General features: G+C 26.9%; 4 protein-coding genes across 5 annotated transcripts; 1 reads left to right on the top strand and 3 right to left on the bottom strand.

Moving 5' to 3' along the window:
• Positions 1–1,914: 1,914 nt before the first annotated feature.
• Positions 1,915–10,373, bottom strand: LOC128960432 (glutamate decarboxylase-like). 2 transcript variants are annotated; one of them, XM_054306506.1, is made up of 13 exons: positions 10,294–10,373; positions 10,133–10,228; positions 8,236–8,472; positions 4,917–5,007; positions 4,744–4,850; positions 4,190–4,308; positions 3,930–4,009; positions 3,669–3,840; positions 3,328–3,471; positions 3,112–3,261; positions 2,978–3,027; positions 2,730–2,877; positions 1,915–2,141 (listed from the first exon to the last, which is right to left on the bottom strand). In XM_054306506.1, exons 2-13 carry the CDS (start codon positions 10,206–10,208, stop codon positions 1,968–1,970), a joined length of 1,548 nt encoding a protein of 515 aa, XP_054162481.1. In that variant the 5' UTR covers positions 10,209–10,228; positions 10,294–10,373; the 3' UTR covers positions 1,915–1,967. The 2 variants fall into 2 exon arrangements, with proteins under 2 accessions (XP_054162481.1, XP_054162482.1); XM_054306507.1 differs by having other exon boundaries at positions 10,133–10,216.
• Positions 10,374–13,061: 2,688 nt separating this feature from the next.
• LOC128960226 (transmembrane protein 79-like) lies at positions 13,062–13,679 on the top strand. The gene has a single exon (XM_054306298.1). It carries the CDS (start codon positions 13,062–13,064, stop codon positions 13,677–13,679), a length of 618 nt encoding a protein of 205 aa, XP_054162273.1.
• A 451-nt stretch (positions 13,680–14,130) lies between these two features.
• On the bottom strand, positions 14,131–15,380 carry LOC128960656 (cyclin-dependent kinase 2-like). The gene is made up of 3 exons (XM_054306794.1): positions 15,071–15,380; positions 14,344–15,016; positions 14,131–14,289 (listed from the first exon to the last, which is right to left on the bottom strand). Exons 1-3 carry the CDS (start codon positions 15,205–15,207, stop codon positions 14,188–14,190), a joined length of 912 nt encoding a protein of 303 aa, XP_054162769.1. The 5' UTR covers positions 15,208–15,380; the 3' UTR covers positions 14,131–14,187.
• Positions 15,381–16,259: 879 nt separating this feature from the next.
• LOC128960655 (CLIP-associating protein 1-like) lies at positions 16,260–19,674 on the bottom strand. The gene is made up of 7 exons (XM_054306793.1): positions 19,437–19,674; positions 18,667–18,994; positions 18,010–18,605; positions 17,782–17,910; positions 16,836–17,662; positions 16,703–16,771; positions 16,260–16,639 (listed from the first exon to the last, which is right to left on the bottom strand). Exons 1-7 carry the CDS (start codon positions 19,537–19,539, stop codon positions 16,427–16,429), a joined length of 2,265 nt encoding a protein of 754 aa, XP_054162768.1. The 5' UTR covers positions 19,540–19,674; the 3' UTR covers positions 16,260–16,426.
• Positions 19,675–21,162: the final 1,488 nt, after the last annotated feature.

Below are 21,162 nucleotides of genomic sequence, written 5' to 3'. Positions count from 1 at the left end.
AGTCTTGATTATTAGATCCTATATTTTCTAAACAATTATATGATTTGTAATATTGAATATCTGTTAATTGTATTATTTTGATAAATGATTTAATACTAAAACTATTTTTCTAAATAATTGTTTCAATTAAAAATTAAGATAAATGAAGTATAAAAATGTAATAGTTATCTATATTTCCAGATTTTTTTCAATAAATTAATAGTATTAAAATTAGCATTAATGCAATTAACATGTTTAACAATAAATGTTAATCAATTAACTACAGTATAATATTATATATTTAAAGTTAATATTGAAGTATTTTAATAGTATTTCAAATTACAGAATATTTTAAATTATTTAATTTTTATTTTTTATTCACATATTATCTAAGTGTACAATAAATGAATTATGCATTAGATTTTCACAATACATTAATAATTATAGTTATTTCAGTTAATTTATTATTATCTGTTACTTATTATTTTGGGATTAAACTAAAGTAAATGATAAAAAAGATTAATTTAAATTTCATGCATATCATATACAATGCTATATAATTAGATCCATTGTTAACAGATTTAATTGTTTTAGTTTTAAAATAATTATTAAATACCATTTTTGTTTAAACCAATAATTTATATTTTAATAATATTAATGATATATTTTAAACACACATACAGTATATTGTTTATATAAAACAATAATATAAATAATATTATTGATAAATACAATGATATGTCAATACTCTTGGTCTTAATGTTAATGTTATTAGACATTCAATTCAATTTAAATTAATATTTATAGTATATTACTGTTAATAAGGTCTAACAATTCTATTTATTAATTTAAATATTATAAATCAATTTACATAAAATGCTGATTATTATTATATATAAAAACTTAAAAAATAATATTTATTTATTCTAATAAATAAATAAAATAATTTTAATTAAGAGTAACTAATAAGAGTATTATTATGCATTGATAAAATATTTGAACTTTTAGGCACTGAAAATAACACAATTAAACTTTTCATTATAATAACAATAACAACAGTATTATTAGTTACAATTTAATTATAATTATTAACGATTTTTATACTTTTATTTGTTATTATTTCTTCAACAATTCTTGGATATATATTTGTATAATTATTAATTTTAATTAAAATTATTAATACTACAATAAAAAAATTATTATTTTAATGTTTTTAACAAAAAAAATAGTTAGAAGACACTGTTAATATGTTTAATATTTTAATTAATTTATAGCCTATTTTTAAATGGCTATAATTTTTATGTATTTGGAAGACATTTGATTTTGTTGTCGGCATTTGCCTGATATTTAATATGTTTATAATTATGTCTATTGGAGACAATCTTTTTAAATAACATGAGTTTATTAATTTCTCAAATAAACTAAAATCTTTCAACAATTTTTAACATTATTTTAATATCTTGAGTTTTCTAACACATTATTCAACAATTAATTTATTAATACAATATAATCTAATATATATCTAATTTCTAATACATTGCTCATATAATATAGACTGTATTTAATACTTTAGATTTAATAATATTGTATACATTAATACAGTATATTGCTATTTATACACAACAAAGTGTTCATCAAAATATATTTACTCGTTGTTTGTCTAAATAATTTAAAATTATAATATAAATATATATTTATTATGAACACTATAACTTTTAAACATAAGTCATATTCAATTAAATTTGACACACATTTCAACAATTTTATGATTTTTAGTAAAGATAAGGACGGGAATTAGGAAATGACAACAAACTAATTCATAGATTTCAATATTATGTTAAATATTATATTAGAAAGACGTCGGCAGTGAGTTGTCATTCATTGAAACATAATATCTAATACTATAATATATTCAAATGATAGAAATAAAATTTATATAATTATATATTTGTAATTAAGATATCGGTCGGAATGATAAATATATTAATTTATAAGTCGTGACCCAAACGGTCCAATTCGCTCAACAAGAAGTCAATGTCCTTTGTTTGGACGCCAGAGTTTGATATAATATTGCGAAAAAAGTTGGGTATTTCGCCGACCGGTTGATACCCTATCATAAGTGTTCCCGAATTCATCATTCGTGCCTTTAGTTGTGGTGTTATCTTATTTTAATTAAAATAACAAACATTACTTAAAAACAATAACTCAATCATATACAGTATATATACAGTATATATATATATATATATATTTATTCTATACATTTAAGTTATAAGTAATTCAAGTAATAATTCAAATAAATTGTGTTTAAATTTTATTATTAATAAAATAACTAAATAAAACTTATTTATTTTAAAAATATAATTTTAACAATTTGGAAATAGTTTAAACTATAATTATAAAACTAAAATGTTTTTAAACGAAACTCTTGATACTGTATATTCTATGTACTCTTGTAAGTGTTACATAAAATAATTTATTTTAGACACTATAGTGCTTTATAAAAATATTTGTAAACACTATTTATTATTATTATATTTTTGAAAATTATTGGAATTCAAGCATTATATGTATAAAAAAGCAATAGAGTAGTATTGTACTAATGCTATAAGTTATATAAACTAATCAATAAATACTATAAATAAAACTATATATACTGTAAAACTCTAACAGAAAAGATGCAGTTTTGGCAAAGCTTTTTGATAAAAGCAATGTTTTGCAGCATATTTTGATAACAATGGTTAGCATACCGTTCCCAACTCCTGTATTCTCTGTCGATCGTGTGGTACATTCCTAAGCCTTGTAGGGATATACCAGAAGCTAATATTGACGCATTCTGGCTCCGGTATAATCAAATAAAATTGATCAGGGCGATCCTTTAGCTTTTCAACCATATAACTGTTACATTCCAAATACATTACAATACATTGGATCATATTTTATGTAAAAATAGTTATATGAAAACAATAATGTATTGTATTATTAATTGAATGCATACTCAGTCAAATCAAACAAATGGTCGATATGTCGTTCATAGCCTTCCATTCCCTTTAAATTAATAAAAAATAACAATTGATAGCATTTTTTATTGATATACAATTTAAACAATAGAAAAACAGCTAAATTGCTTACTTTTGATCTCCACATAATCCACAATTTAAATATATCATTGTGTCGACCGCATTGAATGACTTTATCTCCGGTATCATAGCTGACATCATAATGTTTGTCCTGTTGGAACAGATAGTCGGCGCACATTTGATTTGCATCCATAAGTAAACCCTTTATTTTTAAAAAGAAAAAATGACAGTAAGATAACTGTTATTCAAATGATTATTTGAAACCAACATTTTCTTTGAAATGAACGGTTGAACACTGAAGTAAAGTACTCATGAGTTTGTGTGGATTCCAAGTAACAGATCGGGCCCTTTCAATGCCATCCAATTTGTGTCTATGCTTTCGTGACAATAGACATCCTCCTCCCCACGCGGCCTATAGATAGATATGCCGACAATACATACAATTGAAAATACTTTACTCTTGTTTTGTACTAATCAGCTTTTTTTACTAATTCATAATAAATACTTAGTTTCTATGTTTAACATTAATAATCAATTATTAATAGACAGTTTAACTAATAATATGTCGCTAATTGCATATAATGTTTAATTTAAATGGAAATACTATACATCAACGTGAAGCCAAATATTATATTTGTCGGCGATATCTGCCAATGGGTTGATTTGGTCGAAAGCTCCCAAAACGGTGGTACCAGAGGTACAGTTGATAAAAAATGGTCGGTCACCTCTTGAAATGGTTTCTTTGACAAGTCTTTCTAACTCTGATGGTATCATTCGTCCCCTAAACTCAACAAATAATTTATTAAATTAAACTTTGATTATAATTATATGACTAAACTATAGAATATTAATAGAAATTTATTTGCAAACCTTTCATCACAGGGAACGTCAATAACATTATCTGTACCGAAGCCACAAACAGCACCAGCACTTCGAGTCGAGTAATGGCTCTAAAAAAAGAGATGTCTTTTAGTTGCATTGTGTTGTGTCTTAACGAAACCAATTAGACACGAATTGACAATTTCTACACTATTTTTCAATTATATATATCTAATGAATTGCTTTATGGGTCCACTTGACTGACATACAAGAAGTCTGGGTTTAGAGGAACTGCTATTAGCAGTGCTTACGTGTTCTGATGTGAAGAGAACCAGTTGTTGTGAAAGTGCTTTAAGTCCTTTAGCCTTATATTCAGCAAACAGTTTGTGTCGGGCGATGATTACAGCATACAAGTTAGATATTGCACCACCTTTTCATTGGCATATATATATAATTTAATATAATATATATATATTGATATATTGATATATACAGCACTTTAATATATTTCAATAAAGTTATTTAATTTATTATGTATTAAGTTTGTTTAATAACAACGCAAATATAATTAACTTGATTTTTATAAATTACAATAATATTATAAAGTACAATAAATTTACAATGCAATACATTATTAAATTGTATAAATACAAAAAGAAAACAATTAATTAAATTTCCAATAAAAATATTAGTTTATAACTTTTATAACTTTACTAACTTTAATAAATAACATAACTTAATACATAACTGAGAAATTTAATATAATTTCATATAAACAAAATAATAATTAAACCAATTTATGAAAATGTTTTTAAATGCTGTGAAACTAATTGGTTGCTATAATGAAAGTTGAGTGCATACATACCGGGGCATAAAATTGAATCTCCATTAGTAAAGCCGATAATATCTCTCATCTTTTTAAGGATATGATGTTCCATTAAAATAAATACCGGTGCTATTTCGTATGTAAACCTATAAATTGTATAAATTTTAATTTATCAAAAATAACATTTAAAATAGTTTAATATAATAATATACATATTAGTATTAGCGGCGGCCGTAAGCCATTCTCCGGCTAAGGAGACAATGTCGAGACCACACGACAATTGGTTGAAGAAATGCGGATGAGCTAAGCGGACAAAATGTTTACAAATATGCTTATAATTGCCTTTGTTTTGCTTTTGTCGCTTATATTTAAGATTAATAAACTATTGTTGAAACGGTAATAATATGAAATATATTGCAAATAACACCAATCATTGTATAGACAGCTGTTTAACTCATATCAAGCATTTAATTCCCAATCCCTGAGTCAGCCGTCGAAGTGAGAGAAGCGAAAAGCCAAACGACACACGAGTTATGGCAAGAGTCGGGTTGTGATACAAAATAAAAGAAGTTTAATATTATCGGAGGGAATATAACAGTGGATGCAGTTATGTCATCAACACAACACTGTATGATATGTTTGTGTGTCTGTATTTCATGTGCCTAACAGACCTGCTTTCCTACTGTATGTTTGACCGTCAAGTTTACCATCGCTTATACAATCAAAAGAGTGCCTCAAATTATTTTCATTCACTTTCTCTTTTCAAATGTATTATTTGAGCCCTTTTTCATTGTATTTTACAACTGACTGAGCGATTATACAATAGGACATACTTTAAGTGTAATCTTGTGTTTAATTGAAAATAATTCACAAATTACTGAACATTATGTACACTAAATGTTTAATCTATAAATATATTCCTGTATTTAATTAAAATGTTGCCTAAAAATATTTATTTTTTGGTTTTTATAAAAATATAAAATATTAATGAGATTTATAAAATTATGAGAATTAGATAATATTTGCAATTAAAATTAGCTTATTATTTGACTCTATTTTTTAGACCAAAAACACTATTTTATAATTTAAATGTTGTTTTACTGTAACAAATATTAACACTAAGTAAAGAATATTATTGTATATAATTATAAGCAATAACTGGTATATCATTATAACTGTGATTTAGACGGAGAGTCAGTGATTAGAGCACAGTCTCATCACTTTAGCATTTATATGATATTTATAACATAAAGATAACTGTATTTTATATCATAAGCTTAATGTCAGTGAAATGGTAATCAATAAGTTATAGGCCTATACTATATGTTTAAACATATGGTTTGCGCTCTCACTTTCACGCCTGTAATGGTATTGTATTTCAATTTCATATTTTGTAAGTAAGTGTCGGTGCAGTGGCTGACAGCAGTATTGCTCACATTAAATGTAATTTTAGACACTTTTATTATAATATTCTATTTCTAACTTATAACTCAATGATTTGTATCAAATATAATAATAAGTTAAAGTTTATGAAAATATAAATATAGAATCGTTTCATATTTAAAAAAGATTTATGATTTTTATAAAGGAGTATAAAATTGAAAGTTTAGACGAAATGTGAATTTTATTTTAACTGATAGTGCCTTAAGTCGTGGCAATCAAACAGATGACTGATGTTTTAGTGAGTTAAGCCATGTCTATGTTGGACACAGTTATGTATTTTCAATATATGGCTTAGATATAGCTCAATCACTATCAGCACTGTTGCCATACATTTGGCTTATCTTTAGTGAACAAATATATCAAAAAATGTGTTACACAAGTGTAGTACTCATTGATTAGTTTCCCATTCACTTTATTTCCCGACTCTCTCTCTCTCTCTCTCATGATGTTACTCATGTCATATCGGCAAACATTGAATAGTAAGCTATGAACAATGATATATATTTCCCAGTGTTTAGTATATTTATAAAGCACTGCAGTTAAAGCATTCACCCATTGGTGTGTTTTACAATATAACTTTGAGGTGACATTCATTTGCACCGTTCCTCTAATTTCCTGATGTGGTTTCTCTGATAAATTTCATTACAAATTGAATTCAAGTTACTAACGAACCTTCAATATTGCATGTAATCAGTTTTTATTAAATTTTTATCGTTTATACTGTATAAAAGTTATATAATGTAACTTTTTTTTGGTTTATTTCATAATTAATAAAATTTTATCAATTCTAAACTATATGAAACTACAGATTTTCTATATTAATTAAAATTGATATACAGTAGAATATATACAAAATTATATATAATATTTAATTTATTGATATTATATTTATATTAGTTTTTTGTCTATTTGTGAATGTGACTAAAAATAATAATCCTTTAGTTATGAGAAATGGAAAATAATATACAAGTACTGTATAAGAGATTATATTTTTTTTGACAAAAGCAATGGTTGAGAAAACTAAGTGTTTAAATAATAAGTACTTATATGTGAAGTAGAGAAAAGCTAATCATTTAGATATATATTATACCAAAAGACAATCATATGATGTATGGCTAAACCAAACGTTTCATACGATAACTGTATGTCATTTCAATTACTCTCATCTTTCTCTCACTTTGTGTCTCTTTCAGTGATTCTCTCTGTTATTATTTGTGACAAATAAGAGGATTAGAGTCATTCACTCAACTGAAGATTCCGTACTTTTTCTATCTCTCTCTCTCTCCCCTCTCGTAAAGAGAGTCTATAGTTTATGAGTGGTATGAGTGCCCAACATTTGGGACAATAGAAAAATAGTGGCACTGGTGTTGGCAAACGACTGTTCAATTCACTGAGTAGTCCTTAGCGGTGATAACCGATACATACTGTCTTTCCCTTCAAATATATAATATATATCTCTCCCTCAAAAAGTCAAGCGAAACAAAATTGCAATTAATTGGCGCATAAATATTTTTCAATATTCCTTCTCCTATGCCATTATGAGGGACTGAGATCCAGTTCCTCTTACAAACGCTCTTATTATGACTACACTAACATCAACTCAAATATTGAATTTCATAAAGAAAAACAATATTAGTCTTTAATGGCAATGTAAGGCTCGACCAACAAAACAGTGCCTTAAAATGTGTGCGATTGTAGTGTAAGCTTAACTCACATCCCAAAGCACGCCTCATATAACCACTTATTAAAAAATGAGTTCATCTGAAAACTAATTGATAATTTGCTGCCTTTTACTACACAATAACTCTATTGTATGCCAACTATTATATTAGTCGACTTTAAAATGATTTTTTCAGACAAAACTATTTGTTTTGCAAAATAACTTTTTTATATGTTTTATCATAAGTTTTATAATACTGTATTAGAATTGGAAATATTATTAATATTAGTCACATTAGTGGCGTTGAAGTCATTTATAATATATATGTGTTTATGTCGACTACAGCTGACTCCTGTTTTATATCATTATATATATATATATTGTGAAAAATATTCAAATGAATTGCATTGAAAATGTAAAAGACATACCAGTTTTCACTTGATATTTAAGGGCATCTCTACAGTCATTCAATATTTGTCCGATATTTAGTGGTTCGTCGGGTATCGAAAAATCAAACAATTTTTGCAATTCTTCAGGTGTGTGAAAGTCAATCACTTTAGTGGACCTGTCGTTAGATTTTTGAATAAAGTCGAGACATATTTCAATGACTTTTAGCAAGAATTCTTTGGTCGGTTTGTTTCCGTTTTCATTGATTGGAAATAAATCTATAAAATAATGTAAAGTTTAAAATTGCATATAATTTGTATTATATGAGATGTAAGTCGTATTTGTTTGAAAATCATTAAAATATTAGTTAATTTTTTTTATATAATGTAAATAACACTTCAAGAGCTAATTTTAAAGTTTATTTTTGTTATGAAATCAATAATATTTCTAAATTTAGATTAATATAAATTTGTTATATTGTATTACAACAATTGTATAACATTTTATGGAAATAAATATCATTTAAATGAATGGATATGTTATCAAAAAAGTTCAGGCCTTGGATTTCGTACAAAAATACATATATTTACTGATTTCATGAGCCATGAAAAAAATAGACGAATACAGACTCAATCACTGTATGCTTGTGTTTGACTTTATAACTAAAGACTTCATTATTACTTATTTACATATTGACAGTAGTTATATATACTGTATAGTAGTAATTAGTATAAGTAATTAGGTATAAGTAATTTACTCAATAATCCATTTGAATTACATAATAATAATACTAATTATAATAAAATTATTTTAAAACTAAATTAACATTTAGTATAATCATTTTTAATGAAAATAAAAAAATCATAAAAATATGTTAGTGAAATAAAAAACAGGTTTTGATATTTACATAAGCAATTTACTAAATATGATTATTTGTAATTTTCAAAATCAGATATATCACTAAATATCACATTCATAATGTTATAAATTATATAAAAATAAATTATAATTATATTTTATTTATACATAATAACACAATATTTAACTATTATTTTTGGTAAAAATTATAATTTTCTAATCTAATAAATAATGCCACTAAATAGTGTTTATTTTTATAATTTATGAAATGTATATTTAGTGAGTCTCTAGTTATTAGACCCAACATTTAATTTGAGACACTTTTACATAGCGTACTCTCGCGAACCACTGAATGCCATAATTTGGTTGAAAAGAGCAAACGGTGAGCACTAGAGCTACAAAATGATGACTTTCCTCATACAATAGGTTTTCATAAATCCCATCTCTTGAGACTTTTATATCATACAAATAAATACTTTTCTAATTTGAGACCCAAAATCACTGAAGCAGTGATTGAACGATGTTTTGGATCAAACTTATGATTGACTTGTAATGAATGTGTTGTAGACTTTATTTGCTTAATATGTTATTTGAATTATTTAGATTTTTAATAATAAAACTATAAACTATTGTATATTACTGTATAAACAATAAAAATATTTTTACTGATATTTCAAATGATATTTTATTATTAACTTTTTATATTAAAAAAAGATTATTAATATTGTACTATAAATTGGTCACAAAATCCCACAAAATCTAATTAAATGAGTATTTTATTAAAGCCCACGACTTTTCAAATGATTGTATTGTAAACATATTTAACGGCATTTAAGCACTCATTCTGTACTCTAAATGAAGTCTCTATTTAACATTATTCTTGCAATTTATTTGTATAATAGTTGCCTCAAAACATCATACATTTAACTCATTTAATGCTAATTTTGTGTCATTAATGCGATTATAGTACTATAGATAAACATTTTAATCCATTTTGTCAATAAATGTATTTAATATATTTGTAAAAATTAGTGTTATATATATTTAACAAAAGATTACAGTAAAAAACCTGAGACATACCTGTATAATAAAGTTGTGAAATGTTTGTCGAGTTTATTATCTTTTTTTCGTCATTACAAGAACAAGAAGACGCCATTTGGATAACTGTTGTTTAAACTATTATTAATTATACAAATTTAATAAATAGAGATTTAATTATTTTATAATAAATTAATACAAACAATATTGAATTTTGTAGTAAACTAATGGTTGAACTTATATATAGTTAAACTGCTGTCATTCGCATCACTTATTGCCTGTGGACTACGGGATTCAATGACAATATCGCTTATATATATATATATATAAGAGAAGTGGTCGGACTCTCGTTGGATGTAAGAAGTGGTGACGCAATGGCGAGTCTGACAAATGGTAGACTTAAAGACTGCTATTTTACAAAATTCCGATATCTTCTGCAGCTTTGTGTTAACCTCCGCCCACTTCTGGCATTATTTTTGGTATACAACTCTTGTATAGTAAACTAAAATACATATTATTTCAAGATTTTCTAACAATTCATTCAAAATATGTTTCTATCATTTACGCCATCAATGATTTCACATTTTTTTGACTAACTATTTATATAAAGTCAAAGGTTATATAAACTGCGGGGGAGACCATAGAGAGTGACTGAACTATTCAAATGTTATCAAAATTGCGTAATACTTTGTGAGACATAGATTATTATTCATAAATGTTTCACAAATCTATGATTTATTGTCTGTTATTTTAAATTAATATAATATCCTAATAAATAGCTATATTTTGCTTATTATTATCGGTTAAAGTTTATGGACAAATACATACTGTAGAGACAATATATATTTGTAGTAATATTTTGGAGCCATAAAAATAAATAAAGATGAAAGAGATGAGAGATGTGTGTGTGTGTGTGTGTGTGTGTGTGTGTGTGTGTATGTATGTATGTATGTATGTATGTATGTATGTATGTATGTGTGTGTGTGTATGTGTGTGTGTGTATGTATGTATGTGTGTGTGTGTGTATGTGTGTGTATGTGTGTGTGTGTGTGTGTGTGTGTATGTGTGTGTGTGTATGTGTGTGTGTGTCTATGTGTGTATATGTGTGATAGTTTGACATTATATGTGAGAAGTCACTCCCCAAAGGCTTGAGGGATAAAGAAAACGAATCGTTTGGATAGCATTTGTCGACACATGAAATCCCGATATAAACGACTTCAATGATTGGAGAGAACGGAGCACTAAATGATAACTAATGCCCTTTTGGAGCGCATATGCATTCAAATAATAGTTAGATATATGTGCTCAACATTATTGTAATCATTGAATTTAATTGTCTATTATTATATGTTATGAATTATTAGTATTTTCGCAGCATTTTCTATAAATCAAAAATTTGTATATAAAAAATATAAATATTGCTCAAGATTTAAATTACAGTAAAAGTGAAAAAAAACTTATATAATACTGTACTTAACTTTTTGCTTCAATAATTTTTATATTTAATCAATAAATTTTTATATTTTAAATACTTAGTGTTTTTGTTAGTCTATTTAAATCTTAGTTTATATAGACATTAAAATGTGTTTACTCTTCATAACAAAATATATTGATAGACTAATATATATACATATATTAGTAAAACATATTTTATAAATAATAAATTATGTTATTTATTAAAAACAAGTTATAAATGTAGAACTTTAGATTAAAAAAAAATATATTGAAATAAAATACTTTAATAAACTTTGATCAACTTGTAATAAAATTCACCCATTTTGTTATTAACAACAAATAATACAGTAGTCTATGATTAAACAAATTGATAGTCAAACAAAATATAAGTCATTACATCCCGCACTTCAACATGTTATCAATCACTAAATCGACTTCAAATAAAATTTAATGTTTGACATGAAATCATTAAAATTAATTAAATGTGATCTGTTTAATGCTATTTGCATATCATCAATATAAAAAGGGGCAGGCTTATTTACCACTGATACATAAAATTGGTAAATAGTTTGTAAAAATTAATTAAATGAAAATTTTTGTAAATTTCTGTTACCATTAATGTGTTTTTATACACAAATACTAAACAAGATATTCAAATCAAATCAATGTCATGATTAATAATTTACATTTTTATTTATTGTTTAAGTAAAATATATTGTAATTAAAAAGAAATTTTATTTTATTATAAAATTATTATTTTTAATTTATGAACACTTAAAGCAATATCAGTCAAATATAATTATAATTTAAATAAATAATTATCATAACATTTAAATTTGATATTTTTTTAAAATATTTAGATTTTTCATAATCAAATTAAATAATGTTTGACTAATTTGGGAAACTATTAGAAATTCAACAAAATATATTAAAATTATAATTTAGTGATAAATCTATAAATAATTTTATATAAATTTTATATTAAAAGATTTAAATCCTAATAAAATTATGTGAGAGATGTAAAGTCAATGTAGAGTTAGTACTGAATTGTAATTAAATGTCAAATGTGTGAACCATTTGAATGAAATCAAACCCGAAATGCCTCTCAACTGCATTACAGTCAAAGTGTGACACAGAGTGTGACCTCTGGTGTGACACACAATAGGGTCGACAAAAGCAACGGATTTTTGTTAACAACAAAGTAGTCGACTATTTCAGAGTATTGGCGGTATTGGCGACCCCTGTCTTTCATTCATATGTTTCATCCAATGACTGATTGTATTGCTTGTGATGTCATCTCGTGTTATGAGTTGTCGACCAATTGAAGTGATAGTGAAGGCAGTGAAGGGCGGATGCAATCAGTTATTGAGTCCATTGTTTGGCAGTTTGAATGAACCGTTGGTTTGAAACTGATTTGAATCATCAAAAAGAGCCAAAACTCTAACAAATAGTTCAACAGTTGACACAACTGTCAGACATCTGAAGATATCGACCGAAGACAACAATAACAAGAATAATGCCACCGAAGACCAGAACAGATAAAAGCAGTCGAGGAGACACTCAGTTGTGGTCCAACCGAAAGGCAGTATTGATATCGATGTCAATTGCCGTTACATTTCTGGCCGCCACTTATTACGCTTACAATCAGTTCGGTCAGCGATACGTATCAGTGCCTCACTTGCACTCACTGACCGACCGATTAGTTTGGACTCTTCGTTACCAAGTGTTGGGTCTGTCAGTAGTCATACTAACAACTATTAATGTATGGGTAAGCCGTCTATTGAGTCACGCTATTAATCCATTGGCCGGATATGAATCGGTTGTCGAGAGATCCAATAAGATCTTAACCAACACATTGGAACAGTTTGTCATGAATGCCATCAATCAACTAATTCTGTCGACCTATTTATCAGAAAGCAATTTACGATTTATTCCACTATTGAATGTATACTTCTTGATCGGTAGAATTGGATTCTGGATTGGATACCAAATTGCACCCAAATATCGCATCTTTGGATTTATCGTAACTTTTGTTCCGACTCTTTTGGTCTTTTCGTTGAACGCGTACTTCCTTTCGACCACAAACAGCAACTTTCTCTTCGATGGCGGCAAACCTTTCGGACGAACCATTTGAATCCAAAGCAACTCAATCATAGATATAACAAATCTTTTAATATTTAATTATATTTTGTTTTTCACTTCATATGTAATTCAAAACATTTTTAAGTATCTTTGAATATATTAATTCATTGCATGAATTCATTATTTTGTTATTTTTAACCACTCGTTTGAGTAAAAGTAAAGTTATATATATATTGTAAAACTACTTAAAGACAATCATTTTCATTATCATCTCATATATCATACATTTAATCTCAAATCATATTATTTAATGTAATTATTAGAAATATTCATGCATTTCATAAATATATAGAATTATATATATATATAGATTATTATCATATTTCGATTGGCATATATATATATATATATATAATAACCATTACATTAATATACATAAAATGAAATTATACTCAAATAATTAAATTCTTAAATAATAAAATTATAATTAAAACTAGATATGTGTTGAATTCAATTAAAAAATATAAAACTTATTAGTAAAAAATGTATTATTATTATAGTTAATCTAAATCTGGTGGTCGTATCGAAACATCTTTGAAGTATCGATGACTTAAAGCCTTTCGCGCAGATATTCTTCGGTTGGGATCATATGTCAAAAGTTTCTAAAATAAAAAGTTTGGATATAATTAAAGTATTGAGACAAATATGAGACGAACCGCAATCAGATCAATGGAATCCGATTCCATGTTTGGCAACAGTTTGCTTATGTCTTGTTTGGTCCACTGAGGGAATGTTGACTTATAGTCGGGATAATTACTAACTCCGGGCCAAACTTTTTCATCTGGTGTTCCTAATGTTCGAAATATTCGGAACAACTGATCGATTTCAGAGTCTCCCGGAAAGAGAGCTCTTTTAGTGACCATTTCGGCAAAAATACAACCGAGACTCCAAACATCAACTGATGGCCCATAAAAGTGAGAGCCCAGTAGTATTTCGGGCGATCGGTACCAAAGAGTAACCACTTCGTGAGTATAGGTGCGTATGGGAAGTCCAATACTTCGGGCTAAACCAAAGTCTCCTAACTTTATGTTACCGTTTGTGTCAATCAACAAATTCTGTGGCTTAAGATCTCTATGAAGAACTCGATGCGAGTGACAGTGGGCTAAGCCTTGCAATAATTGCCACATATATGACTTGACCAGAGATCGGGCCAAACCACTACTTGTACTGTCCAGCAGTTTCTTCAGATCCTGATTGAGGTATTCAAACACAAGATATAGGTTTTTGTCGCAATGAACCACATCGTGAAGTCGGACTACATTCGGGTGATTCAACTCTTTGAGAAGTGCTATCTCTCTGATGGCTGTCGAGGGAACTCCTTCTGACTCACTATTAATAGACAAACACAATGTCAGACAAATAAGTCAACAAAAGACAACTTACGAGTCAAGTCTGATCTTCTTGAGTGCCACAAGAGATCCATTGTGTTTGTCTTTAGCCTTATAGACGATTCCATAACTTCCTTCTCCAATCTTCTCAATCTTTGAGAAACTCTCTTCAATTGTCTTCATTTTGTCCATCGATTATCACTTAAGTTATACAACTATCGGACCATTCATTCAAATTATAAAATGATTGTTAAATACCAGAAAATGTGAGACAATATTAAAGTGCATTAAAAACAGCCAATCAATGGATATTTGGCGCTAAAACTTATTGTTTAATTCCCTCCCTTTCCTCACAAACACCTGTCCTTTACGTCATTTATGGTAACAAATCATTTAATAAATTCATTTAAATATTAATATTTTTTACATTTCCATCAATTATGTCAACACTTTTGTAACCCTTATTAATATATTATAATATCAGTATTAGATGTTTTAGTATTTATTGAATTTAATCAACTAATAAAAGCAATAAATACATAAAAAATATTTAATTATTAATAGCGTATTAAAACATTGAATAATAATAATAATTAAAATTAAAACAAATAACCATGATTCATTTTCTATAATATCGCTAAATATCACAAATAATAAAAATATGTAATTATTATTGTCATTAATTTATTTTAAAATTTTAATAAAATATAAATTACAATAAATATAAATTTATTCAACTTAAACTATTACAATATTATTAAAAACGTTATATTGTTAATTAATTTGTTTAAATTGACGTTTTGATCATTACTTTTTAAGTTATTCACAATATTTTTTCAACAAATTCCCAATTAATCAATTACTTAATGTTAAATATATTGAAAACATAAGAAAATACAAATCTATTTATTATTTTATTTTTTCTAATGAGTTAGTGTTTATAAATATTAAAATATCTATGAAATAATAAAACATTAGTTAAGAAATTAATTATAAAATGAATTATAAAGAATTAAAAATGAATTATAAAGAATTAAAAATGAATTATAAAGAATTAAAAATGAATTATAAAGAATTAAAAATGAATATTAAATAATATATATATATATATGTTTGATAAGTGCTGTACTTATGTATAAACTAAAGAGTTAAACAATTTGCAAAAATAGTTTTTAGTACAGATAATATATAACAATGTTTTAATATTTAAAATAATGTTTTAACATATTATTATTATATTTATTAGTTATTAAAACAAAATATCTAAAGTTTTAGAAACTGATTGCAAACTAAGTATTTAAGAGTTTGTGGAATCAATTTATTGACACAATTGTCAAGAAAGTCAATGTTTTAACAGAGAAATGAAGATTTAGTGGCACAAAGAATAGTCATTTAATGGTGTAGTTATGAGTCAAGAGCTGGCCATTAATGGTGATCCAGTACTGGCTCCGGGTCCGGGACCAGATTGGCTCTTATTTCTCTCAATATAAAGCTGTAATAACTTCATTTTGCTTGCATTTAATGACGACACGTATGGATTAATCGCATCGGAAACAACTGAATGTATGGAAACCATACAAAAAACAGCGGCCTTACGAACGGCACTCTCGGGATTGTCGTAAGCCTGCGATTCATACAAATAAACAATTAGTGTTTATTATTATAAATTATTTTATTTATAAATTACTTGTAGTAATGATGGCATCATTTGGGGTAATAAATCCATCACAATATGCTTTGGTTGTAATTCAATTAACTATAATATTAAAAATAATGTTATAGATATTAAAATATCATTTTGTCGATAATTGTAGACTTACTTTATTTAACATTTTAATAGCTGCAATGTTAATAGGACTCTCACTGGTTTTAATAACAGAGTTAAGTATTTTGAGGCACTGGTCGGGTGGCAAAACAGCTGCCGCAGTCCCGGCCGCGCCTTCAGCCGCACGAACCACTTCTTTCTCAGAGTCTTTACTCGACTCAAGAATTCGAAGAATAGTTAATTCAATAAATTCAGGAAAATATTTAGTCCTTTTCATTAATAATTCACACATTACTCTTAAAGCCATAGCTCTAATGGCACTATTAGTTAATTCAGTCATTTTATCCAATAAAATACGATAAACCTCTTTGAATCGTTGAGCCCATTCTTCATTACTTCCCTCACGAATCAATTCAATCAAATCATTAAGACTTTCTTTTTGAGATTCGGTATCCTTTGTGTTGGAACGTAAGCTTATAAGAACTATATTAAAGTAAGCACTGTCTTCACACTCAACATATTGTTGACTCCCATTATGATCACCACTGGGGCCACCGTTATGGTTGACACTAACATTAAGGCTATGATTAAGATTATGGCTGCCACTACTATGATTAATAATGTGATCAACAGTATGGTTAACACTCTGGCTTAAACTGTGGTTAAGGCTATGGTTAGCAATATAGCTGTCATTAGTTGGCAATACATGCATGTCATGTATAGTTGACTCTTTATATGTCTTTTCCATATAAACATTGAAGTATCGCGAGGGAGACGCCGACCGACTGCCCGGTTGTGACTTTGAAACTCTTGATTTAGATCGACTCCTATCGGGTGATGTAAGCGAAGCCAAATAATCGGCCCTTTTATACGTAGATCGAGCTGTTAAATGTCATCAATTAGTAAATACAGACAAATAATTTAAATATTTACTATAACTACATAATTATAATTTAATAAATAAACAAAAAATTTAATTAAATTTGATTCACAACACTTACGACTGTTAATAACTTTAGGCTGTGCCAGAGCTGAAATATAGTCAGCTCTTGCTTTAGCCCTTTGCTGTGCCCCCGAATCAATAGCACTGGTAGTTCTAAAGGGAGAGGGCATAACTGAACGTGCAGGTACTGTACATCAATCAAAATAATAAAAATCAAATCAAATAAAACATATTCTATACAAACATGCCTACAAAATAATAAATAACTTATGAATCAAATATAAACCTTCATTTCGTGGTGAAAGGACAGGTATTTTGGATCGGCCGCCGATATATTTAATACTTGGTTGACGACTCAAATTTTCGACCGAACCATTGGAAGACAGACTATTGGTTCGAAAAGTTCGAGGTCTTTGAGGACTCGATTTGTTTAGTGAATTAGTTGAACTCCAGTTCGTCATATTATATTGTTCGCCGTGAAGTATCCGTTGTTTAGTACCATCTAATGAATTAAGCAAATAGTCGGCCTCTTTCTTGAACTTATCAGAGAAACCCCAGAATGCTTTGCGTGCATAGGCTCGGGCTTCGGGATCGGCGTCACAAATGCCTTTTTTAATTGCATCCGATATGATACCCACGTGCTTCTCCAGTGCCTGAGGAGGCCATGTGTATAGTAATTGGGTAAGAAATTCACAACAAGATTTGCGGATCTCTTTGGATTTCGACGATATATTGTATGTAATGACTGGAATTAAACGATTTGTATGAGTCGATTGTATTATAAAACGGATGGCAACCACTGCAGAGCTCGACATAATTTTGGCACTATTTTGAATCAAATTTATAAGAGTTGGTAGCAATGCTTCGACAAATCGGTCACATCTGTAAATAAATTCATTATAATTACCGATAATAATACAAATGCAAAACCACAATATAATACCTGATCCCAAGTCGTTCAGACATATAAGCAATTGTAACGCAAGCCTCGCGAACTACTTTTGATCGCAAGTCTTTAACCGACACTTGGAATGACAGCTCTAATGGCTTTAAATAACCAGAAAACTCGTCAAAGTCTGCGGCGCCGGCTATTAGTAGTGACCGCAAACGCTTCAGTGCTTCTGTCCTTTTCTCCCAATGAATACTTGGATCCGAACAGATCTCTCGGATTTTTGCTAATTCTCTTTCCAGATCTTTGCCCGAAAATATCATAACTCGAGGCACGTCTTCAAACTCATTCATAAACAACACTTCATCTGCAGCACCGGCTTCTGAAGAATATATTTATTTGAGTTAATAAAACAAAAACCATTATTAATAAAATGTGTCAAACAATATATGACATTAATTTTAACAATTGGTTCAATTAGTTGTCAAACCCATTAAGTTAACTACAAGACTAATACAACTATTTAATTATTTATTATTATTTATTTAGATTAGGTTTGGGAGGGGTGGGTGTGGGTCGGGGTTAGAAAGTGGGGGAAGAGGTAGCAATTGGTTTCATCCATAAGCAGTTAAAATGCGGTTAAAATGCGCGTCAAATGACATAAATGAAAGCAATGTATTGCTAATCAAATCAGTGGACAAATTCATATAATTTTATTTTATTATAAAATATGTTATTATTTTAGTACTAAATAAGTGTAAGAAAATATAAAAATATAATTTAATGTATTAAATGATTGACACATTCAATGATAATAGTATTACTTGAGTTGGCGTCCATTGAATTGATTTTATTTGTATTTAAGGCATTCCTCTTGACTGGTGGTGCAGAAGTGGCCCGTTTTACTACAGGCTTATGTAGACTCATCTGATTTATAGTTAACACAAATATATATTAATTATATATTTAATTCAAACTATTGATTAAATTGTTTATATTTTCCTTATAATTAAGGGTTAGTTTTGTGAGTCCTATATATATATATCAAGTTTAACAACGAAGCAAACACTCAAACACTGTATATAATACTATATAAGTGCTGTATATAACTATATATACACTATATATACACTATATATACACTATATATATATACACTGTATATATCATATATGGTATACTATAGAAACTCCCTTACAGTTTACACACATTATATTGTATTCAATATATTGTTGTATTAATAATACTGTAATAATATTTTCATTATAAACTGTCGTAAATGTTGATTCATTCATGAATTACGTCAATTAATTTAAATATATTTGCATTTATTTAGTTTAACAAATTTAGTCTAATTTGTTAAAAAATTAAAATTATGTGGATCAATTTATTAATTATGTATACAATATATTAATATCATTAAACATTAGATTAAATAATACTATTGTTTAGTTTATTGTATTGTATTGTAAAATAAATGTAATAGTTTTGAGTATAGTTACCTAATCTACTGTTTAATAATCTAATACTGTTTATTGTATAAAAATATAGTACAAACACTTATAAATAATTAATAAACTATTGAACAAAAATTAAACTAAACTATTGATGATATAAATAGTTAAATGATATGATTTTGTATTTTCACGTAATATTTGAATTGTATTTTTTACGATTCAATCAATTGATTGAAAAATTGAATCTAATGTTCGCTAAACTATTATATGGCATAACATTATACTAATGTAGTAATACTGTAGTAGTAGTGATGCAATAGTGACATCACATCACAACACACTATAAACTTCATAAAGTAGTATAAAGTATAGAAATAATCCAATTTATGTTAAATTTAAACCTAATTTATAATACAATACAACTCTAAAATATAAATAATTAAAACAATAGTGCAGTTATTGTGCGCCAAAATTGTCCAAATGGTTAAAAGATTTTTTGGTAAATTTGTAGTTTTAAAGTTCAAATTTTACAGTAAAAAATATATCAAATTTATAGTTATATAAATTAAATAATTTTTTAAATAAATTAAACCAATAAATATCATCCGATAGATTTTGTAGGTTTTCGCTAAAAATTTCTTTTTTTAAATTTTATTTGTCTCATATTGTTTTTTATTTAATAATATCATTAATTAAATAAATAAATATAGTATTTAATATTTAATATATTTTAATTGTTCTATAATATAATAGATAGTATCTATAGTTTGCCGACAATAATAAAAACTTTATTAATTTTTAGATAAGATTAAGATGTATAGTTTATGGACTTTTTTAATAACAATTATTAAAATTGAAATAATTATTTTAGTAAATAATTGATTTAATTTATATTTATTGAGCAACAATTGAGACACATGTGAATCCAATTTGATGGCTAATAATAATAATAACTGTAAACTCAATTAATATTTTTGTTTAAAATTATTGCAATACTTTTGAATTGTTTGAGCACTTTATAAGTTATGACTTTATAGCGGTTTTGTTATAAATAGTAACTTAAAAATTATTTTAAAATCTAAATCAATCGGTT

Source organism: Oppia nitens, unplaced genomic scaffold, assembly GCF_028296485.1.
Source record: "Oppia nitens isolate AA-2021 unplaced genomic scaffold, nextdenovo-longstitch-racon4-pilon3 scaffold4_pilon_pilon_pilon, whole genome shotgun sequence".
Lineage (NCBI taxonomy): Eukaryota > Metazoa > Arthropoda > Arachnida > Sarcoptiformes > Oppiidae > Oppia > Oppia nitens.
The sequence above is the reverse complement of the archived record's forward strand: the minus strand, read 5'-3'. Positions and strand labels throughout refer to the sequence as shown.